Genomic DNA, 9,415 nt, shown 5'->3' with positions numbered 1-9,415 from the left:
AATAATAAATTAATTGTAGTACATTTCAATGATTTAAGCCCAAAGATCGCACGGCTTTTGGCGCTTTAGACGGCGTATTGGCTCAGTTGTCGCTAGTAAATGCGCCTCAACATTTATGTGACAACTAAATCTATCTTGGTGTGATTTGGCTTTGGTATGAAATTCTTCATGTACTGTTTACATTCCGAGGTCACGATGTAAGTCAGAATTTCTCACGTACCATGGCGCGTTACTTCAATATAATAACAAAAACAAAGACAAAAACTAATCTATAAATTTTTACTTTTTATTGAAATCAGCCTTTTTATCAGTTAAAAATAATTAAAACGTGAACTAACAATTATTTTAAAGAAAAACTATTTGCTTGAACCACTTCTGAGACATTGGAGACATTAAAGAAGCTTTTTTTTTGACACCGCGTATTTCGATTTATTATATCATTTTTGAGATGTTGGAAACTTATTAGCTAAATTATTTGTTGAGAACCTGTTTTTCGGTAAATATGTAAAATGAACAATACTAAACTTTCCAAAAGATACTCTCCTGCTGCTGAGAAAAATAAATTATATGTATATATAATAGGTGTATTAAAAAGATATCCATTATTTTTGCATGAAATTGAAGGCATATTTAGTATAGTTAGAATGATCTGATTTAGGCCAAATATGTGTCGTTTTGATCGACAGCTTGTTGTTATTTTAAAGATAATTTTACTATGCTTTTCTCATAAAAGTCCTCGTCCCCATTGGATAAAAAATTGATAAGTAGATTTTCACAAGCCTCTCTTGAAGCATACTTTTCACCACAAAAATCATTCTATAAAGTGGACTATAAAGTGGATGCATAAAAACTTTCCAACCAAGCTTCCAGAGCTTTTGATTGATCATTATAGATATGTGTAGCATGGGGTTGCACTGAAGGAATACAATTCCTCTTCTCTTGCCCAATGGCAGCCGTTTCTGGACGACTGGGCGATTGTTTCCTTCAATCGGCTTTTCTGAAATTTTTTTTGCGTTAATTCGTGTGAGACCCATCATTGAGTTTCTTTTTCTATTCAGCCTTTATCAAATTCTTCCAAACGGTTTTTTGTGCAATCTTTATCTCTGGGGCAATCAGAACACTGGTTACATGACTCGAACTAGTCGGACTCAACAATTTTTATGATTTTAACGACATTTTCGACAATTAGCCTTTCAGTACGTGGTCCTTTTTAGCATCGAAATTGTTGAAACGAAATCAATGAAACCAAAATTGCGCATAATTGGCTGTTACAATATCAGGACTATGAACACTATTCACATGTGTCCATCTTTGAAATGCGTTCAAACAAAACTGGGGACGTAATCTTATATTTATAGCGCCATCTAGCATTACCCGAACAGACTTTTACAACGCGAGATACAGATAATGAAAGCCATTTATTGGAGAAATAATGAATTGGTGTTACTGCACGTAATATATGCACAACCCAACGCCTTTACTTTGTAAATTGCATATTTATAATATATAAATAGTTGACGAACCTGCAAGAGCTACAGTATTTTATAATTTTATTCTTTAAATATCTATCACAGCAGCAATTAATTTAAATTTTTTCGCATTAATTAGACAAAGGCTAAAATAATTAGCTGTTATTTAAACCTAAACTTGATCAATTTTTTTTGCTGTATTTTTCACCTTCAAATCCTATTGAGATATATATTAAATGTTGCATGAAATAATAAAAAAATTTAAATAACGAAATTTCTCACATTCACTTTTATAATAGATTTATTTCTGCTATTTAGTAGAAAAAATAAACAAAATAACAAATTATATTTAAATAAAACAGAAAGCAACTTCTGTTGGCCGCAGTACATTACCCCACAATATAACCATGAACTGACAAACATAACTGAACGAGTAATTTTTAATTTACTCTAAAATTATGAAAAAAAGATAAATGAAATATTATATATTCAAAATGCAGATATGCAACTATAAATAGTAATTCTTTCGAGCAATTAATTTGCATTTTGAGATATATGAGCTAAAATTAAAAAATAAAAGCAAGAAATATGCATAATATTTTCATGTGGCATGGATCGATGCTTGCTTAAACCTGCCTACTGTTTACAAACACACAGACTTTGTATCTCATGAATGTCTGATTTAATACTTGTCTTCGCTATGGCTTACTTAATCTGGTTAATAAACTTTACTTTTTAAGCATCTTTTGCTGATGGGCTCTGCTGCTTTTGGTCTCATCAACTTTTGGTAATTAAATCGCTATTCTAGTTTTCTTCTCTTTAACCGCTTTTGTCGCAGTCTTTCTTATTATAAAATCAACTTGACTGCTGCTGCCGCGCTTTAGTTTCAATAAAATTTGCAGTCTTAAAGGTTCAGAGACGTCGGTTACTTTTAGGCCAAAGCATCGATTATACTTAGAACATGAAAAGTGTTAATTGTGTAAGTTTTTGAGAAACGTATTTAATCTGCATAATACATTAATATGTTAAATAAGAAATAGTTGAAAAATAAAAACACAAATTTCTACAGAAAAAGAATTATATGGTATATATCAACAAAATATCAACAAAAGTGTGGAAAAATACTAAAAGAATGTTAAGAGATAAAATCGCGTACACACATTTTTAAATAAAATACTTTTTTAATAGATAAAGTAGAACTTTATTTGTATATATCTATATTATATATAGATATATCTAATATGTGTTTAAAATACAAATAAAAAAATAATATATTTCCAATAAAAAAATTCACTTACTGCTCTCTGTGTATATACACATACACATTACATAAAAAAATGAAATAATATTTTTATTATTTAGTGGTATATAATATGAATGTAATTCAAAATATATATTAATAAATATATATTTTTTGCAAGTTCTCATAAAAATGCATGAGCAAATTTTGGCTTATTTTATATCCTTAAAATGAAACTCTATAAGCTAATAATTAAAGTGATTAAATTTTAATGCCATTTTAATTTTAATTTAAAATTTTTTAAGCTTTTAATGACACTGCAGTAACAGTTTTTGTCCTATCTGCCAAATATTCTTTGAATACATAAAACTTTAAAATATTATAATGAAAATAAATATTTTAATAAAATTTTTAATTTGAGTTTCCACAAATTTAAAATATGACTAACATAAATTTTGTAATAATTTTGTGAGAATTTTTCTAACTAAAATTATACAAATAAATTGAAAAGCATATATATTTGTACAAGTATACCATATATTCAAATATTCAGAACAAAATAAATTGAAGCAAAAATTGGTTTTTGAATATACCAGCATAGTAGAGATTTGTATCATATGAAAATACATTACAGAACAATTTTTCTCATATCAAATAAATAATTCCTATTACTTTACAGACAAATATATTTAATTAGAACATTTTTCATTCCAATTATAAGTCTGTTTGTATTAATAAAGAAGAAAACCAATGCCAATTCTATTAAAAATGTATATCAATAAAGAAATATTTACTGCTATTCAAAGAAATTTATCTGTTAAATTACCTGTGGTCAACGGGATGGATTTAGTTTTGCCTTCTTTCTTTTATCAAGTGTGTGCAAATTTTTTTTACACTATAAGACTAAAAATATTCAGATATTTTTCATATAATTTATATTGTATGTGTATTATATTATATTGCAATATATCTACTCGTTAGTATTCATACTATCAGAATACCAATATGCTTTGTCATTTAAGTCCTATAAATCATTTCGACTAAATTACATCTCAGTTTCATTCTTCAATATTCTATCACAGCAAAATAGTTTCAAACAATTTTACATCTCTAAAGGAGTGATTGACTAAATTTAACATTTTGCTTCTTTTAATTCCTGTTTAAAAGAATATGGCAAATTTTAAGACAAGGTTAATTCTTAGAATTATAAAACTTTAGAAGTATAAAACTTTGCTTGAAAATTGAATATTATATTCCATCGTTCTTGTTGTAAATGAAAGCCAAAAGAAAGTGTTTTAGTTATGTGTTGCCATTATCCCGACGTTACCTTTCGCTGATTTCATGGATTTAATAAAAACAAAAAATAATTTAAATACAACCATTGTAAAAATTGTAGTAATAAAGAGATTGTCATACATATTACATATTATACATATATATATGGATATATTATAATATATTCAATTCTACATTATTATGTAAAGACTTAAAAGTTAGATAATAAGTAAATCCAATAAAGGTCGTATTGCATATGAAACAAGGATTACTTCTAATAAAAATAACATGACACATGATTTATATCACGAAAACTGCAGAATATACGAAAGAAACAACTTTCAGCTGAATACCTTTCAATTTATTTTTTATACCTAACTTATATGTTGAGCACAAATATTTCGGATGATTTCAAAACTACTGCGGACCTTAGTAGCTATTTTTTATTAAGTACTCAAAATTAAGACCATGTCTCTACACCATGTACTTTAAAATGTTTTAATAATATTAGATTAGTGTCAGTGGTGTTGACGTTACTTTTTTTGTATGAATAAAATTTATATCCGTCAGCAACAATTTAAATTTAAATAGGAAATCATTAATAATTTTTTATTAATTAAAAAACAAGATTTAAAAAATTTAGTTCAAAATGTGACTTTCTAAAATGAATTTAAACATTAATAAATTCACACATATCCGATAACAAAATTCTTGAATATATAATGACGTACAATAAATAATTTAATTATATAGGCGCCTTAAGTTGAAGAAGTATCTTCTTTCCTTTATTACTTAAAATTATATACATGGACTTGTATATATATATATACTTTTCTAGTATAATAAAATATATATAATATACGTGTTCTGACAAAATAATGTATTTGTTTCAGTAATTTGATATATTTTAAATTTTATCTGAATCAATAGCTATTTCGATACAGTGAAAAAAAAAAATACAAAAAAGACGTTGACGATTATAAAACGGATATTTGATGATTTTTTTATTTGTAGTTTTTAAACGAATATTTTTAAAGCTTTTAAAATACGTCAAAAATTACCAATCACAAAAATTAACATTATTATTGTTCACTAAATTAATTAAATTAGACATTGGTAATGTATTAAATCTCTTAATATACCCTTCATACAATTAGTTGATATCAACATTAGATTTGCGAAAGATAGTTAACCACTTTGAACAATTTAGTTTTGCAACGTGATACAAAATAATATTGTTGTTGTTGCCAGTATATATTTTTTATATTATTAATTTTTTTATTATTATTAAGAGGGGATGTGGCACAGCGACAATCGGGCTTATTGTGTCCCCTTCTAGGCTTATAGTAAGTCTATGAATCCAGAAGAGGGTTTACTAACTTTACAGAGTTATATTGTCTCTTTCGTAAGAATATACATTACCAGACAATATGAATCAAGTCTCTGTTTGTTACCTGTATGGACTCAGTTTAATTCACATAAAGAAAAAAAATTATGGGCTTTGGTTTTATTTGATTTAAAAACAGTGTATGGTATGATATGGTAGGTGGAGCTGACTTCTGGTAAAAATTCACAATTATCAATTTTTTATGCAATTATTCAAATGACTTGCATAAATAAATTGAACAAATTAATTTAAATAAAAGTAACTACACTTAGTAGAGAACTTAACATTTTAAATTTAAAATAATAACAAACTTATCTAACGTTTTTAATTACAAATATGCTTAACTATTGTTAGTTAATTGGATAGATAGTAGACGATTGAAAAAATTTAGAATGCCTTTACAGGTCGCTTTTATTTAAGAATATGACCATGAAGTTCAAAGTAAAAGTTATTTATATTTAATGTCTTTACATCAATGGCTTGTCCAGTTTTAACAAATAGACTCCCTAGTTGTTGCTTACATTTCTCCAATATGAAGAGTATGAGACTTTCATTTCTAAGAAATTTCAGCAAAGTATAGATGAATAGAATTCAGTTCATAGTTAGCAATCTTTGACACAAAAATAGTTTGGAATACTTATACGCCCCTGAAACTATTTAAATTCCAGTTATGGATAATAGTTTAGACTACAAGGCTAAAATTAGTTCATATTTAATTTGGTTGGGTTGGGAAAAAAAGTTTGACCAAACAACCGAATTTATAAAATATCAAAATAGATAGAATTTTGTCTGTTTTAGTTCAATTTGAATAAACACGAAATGATTATTCTCATTCATTTCAACACAATAGAATTTGAATAAAAACTGCGGTTAGCTAAAGCCTCATTCTGGGGTAATCTCTGATACTGAACACTTCATATGTACTAAAATGCAATCTATAATAGTATTTTACATAGTATTTTTAAAACAAAAATGCAAAAAACACAAAACCATTGGAAATTAACTTCATAAAAACAGGACAATATTCATATAAAGACACAAAAGTTTTTCGGCTCAAATTTCATTCATTATTTATTACCATATGCAGTTAACATCTGAAATGTATCTTATTTTTGCAGTTGACTTAATTGAAACTCAAAAGAAAAATAAAAATAAACGAAAAAAACGTTAAAAAATGCAAGAGAAAGATGTAATACTATTATCATGTGTAATTTAATTTTTAAACCGTATTCTTGATTCTCAAAGAATAATAATATAATATAATATGTATGTTGAATACCGTAAATATGATTTTTACTTCTTCTTATATGCGATTAAGCCACGTATTATAGCAAATCAGATATTTTGCGACACTGCCTTTGTTATAAGATTAAACAGTTGATATGCAAGTAATGAAGTGTTTCATTTGTACCATTCCTTAGTGCATTTAGGTGAATACAATGCATTTTTTATTGAAAAAGAGCTGCGAAAACTCTTTTCAGCTTTAACAACATGTTTATCAGCTGTCTATATACGTATAAAAAAATAAATAAAATAGAATAATGCTCAAAACGTAATTTTGTTACTATTTTATAAAATTTAAGTAGCTTTGGTACTTATATAATTAATAATGATATTCCAAATCTCCTTTAGTACATAACGAATATTATATGAGGATATGATATATGAAATGCAATAAATTATGGAGAATATTTTAAATGCAGCAATGTAATTAATTAAATATAACCTCGAAAAGTCGAAAATATCAGTTTTTCAAGATCCACCACACACGTCTTATATATTTACAAACATGTAAGTATATTGTACATGGCACCTTAAATTTTTTTACTGACAAATGTTTTAAATTTGCTACATAGTAATTAAAAAAAATAAAAGAAAAATATGAAATCCTGTCTGAGATCATCCAAGTTCAAGTTCATTTCAGCACGATCACATTAATAGTTCTTTTAAAAGTGAACAACCTTCGATTTTTCGGACGTTAACTTTGATTTAACCTCCAATGATATCTGCAGTGTAGAGAAGAAACAGGCTTAATTTTGTGAAAACCTTTTTACAGTATGTTGCAATAACAATTTTTAAAACTTACAAAAACCATTTAAACGGAATCTTTCCACTCAACCAGTCATTTACAACGATCATCTTCTACAAATTTTGCTATAAGTAAAGAACAAGTTCAATGTCAATAGTAAACTGCATTTACAATGACTTGTGTATTACAATTGCTCTTACTTATTTTTTGAAAAAAATTACAAATGTGCGGTTGTCTTAAACAATTCTCATCGCATAATCTTTATTCGTAACTTATGAACCAACTATATTATATTTTTATTTAAAAACCTACTAAACAACTTTTACTTTTTATCTTCCTTTCGGTAGTTTTCAATAATAACAGCAACTGCTGTTATTGCACTGAGTTGTATTGCTGGAACAATAAATGCTGCAGCATCACAAGACCTATTGTTACCTTTCAATGATTTACTGCCGCCACTATTGGACACAACAGAGATAAAAGTGAGCACAACAGTAAAACCAGTAACAACTACAACTCCTCCAATAACAACAACGACAAGAGCAGTAACAAAAACGACAATTAAAAGACAACAACCGAAAGAGTTGAATAAAGATGCAAAGGTGTCAAGCATTGACTTAAAACAAGAGCAACATTTACATCTGATACCCTTTAATGATTTATTACCACCACTTTTGAATGCTGAAGCAACTGGAACTGAAACTTTATTGACAGCTAAAACAACTGCAACACCAACAACAACACGCCGAACAACTGCAGCACCTACACGCCGCTCATCAATAACAACAAAAGCCAGTTTACCAGTTTCAGAAACAAAACCAACTAAAAAATCTGCATATAAATCATATACGCAACAAGGAATTCAGCAATATAATGCGAAGCAACAAAAGCTTAAGCAACATGTATATAAGCAAAATAATGTTGCAAGTCAACCGTTACGACAAGAAAGCTTGGAACATTATATAAATTATTTCCAACAAACAACACACCGCCCACCCAGAGGTGAACTACCTACAATAACGCCATTTCCACGTGTCTTAAAAAGAAGACAAACCTAAGATTTGAATAGTTATTGAGTGAAGCTATTTCAGGAATTTTTTTTAAACTAGTTTAATTTATTTTTAATTTAAAACACATAAATTTACCAATTAAGTTGAGTTCATGTTTAATCATTTTATGGCATTAAGACATGCCCAAAATAAATGTAAATTTAATATAAATCAAATCAAAATACAACGAATTTAATTATTTTTTATTTTTATATATTTTATGGTAATACATTTTTTTAATTAGCATTTGAAATATTTAGTTCAAATAAATAAGATCACGATATGTTCTTCAATATATGGAGATAATGTACATTGTGACCGAAAAGTTTTCGGAAATTCTCATTTAAAATTCGCGCGCTGTATATTTTTCGATATTTTAAGTTTATGTAGTTTGGCAGCAATTAAGGACAATTACTATGCCAAAAATGAGCGCGATCTGTCAGACAGTTCGTTTACGGCAGCTGTTTAAACCAGTTCACCTCAGTAGTGCGTTGCGAAAAAAACAATGGAAAAAAATATTGAACAAAGAGTTTGCATCAAATTTTGTGTTTCGAACGAAATTTCGTGTGCAGAATCTTTGCGAATGCTACAAAAGGCTTATGGGGAATCAGTTTTATCGAAAACTCAAGTTTATGAGTGGTACAAAGCCTTTCAGGACGGTCGTACGACCGTCGAAGACATGCCGCGTTCTGGACGACCTTCGACCTCTACCCCCGACGAAAACATTGAAAAGGCAAAGGAAATCGTGTTCCAAAATCCTCATGTGAGTGTTAGAGAGATAGCACGAGAGCTAGGCATCGGTCGTGAGATGGCTCGTTTGATTTTGGTGGAAAATTTGTGTATGCGACGTGTCAACGCTCGGCTTGTTCCGATTCACCTCAATTTGTTCCAACATTATCAACGATTTTAAGGCCAAACATTCAATAAATACCATCGAACAGCCACCGTATTCACATGATCTTGCAC

General features: G+C 28.1%; 1 protein-coding gene across 1 annotated transcript; it reads left to right on the top strand.

Annotated features, from left to right (window-relative positions):
* The first annotated feature begins 2,360 nt into the window (after positions 1 to 2,360).
* On the top strand, positions 2,361 to 8,586 carry LOC119684116. The gene is made up of 2 exons (XM_038098073.1): positions 2,361 to 2,448; positions 7,748 to 8,586. Exons 1-2 carry the CDS (start codon positions 2,431 to 2,433, stop codon positions 8,456 to 8,458), a joined length of 729 nt encoding a protein of 242 aa, XP_037954001.1. The 5' UTR covers positions 2,361 to 2,430; the 3' UTR covers positions 8,459 to 8,586.
* The last annotated feature ends 829 nt before the right edge of the window (positions 8,587 to 9,415 follow it).

Source organism: Teleopsis dalmanni, chromosome 2, assembly GCF_002237135.1.
Source record: "Teleopsis dalmanni isolate 2A chromosome 2, ASM223713v2, whole genome shotgun sequence".
NCBI lineage: Eukaryota > Metazoa > Arthropoda > Insecta > Diptera > Diopsidae > Teleopsis > Teleopsis dalmanni.
Note: the sequence above shows the minus strand (reverse complement) of the source record. Positions and strands in the feature narration are given on the sequence as shown.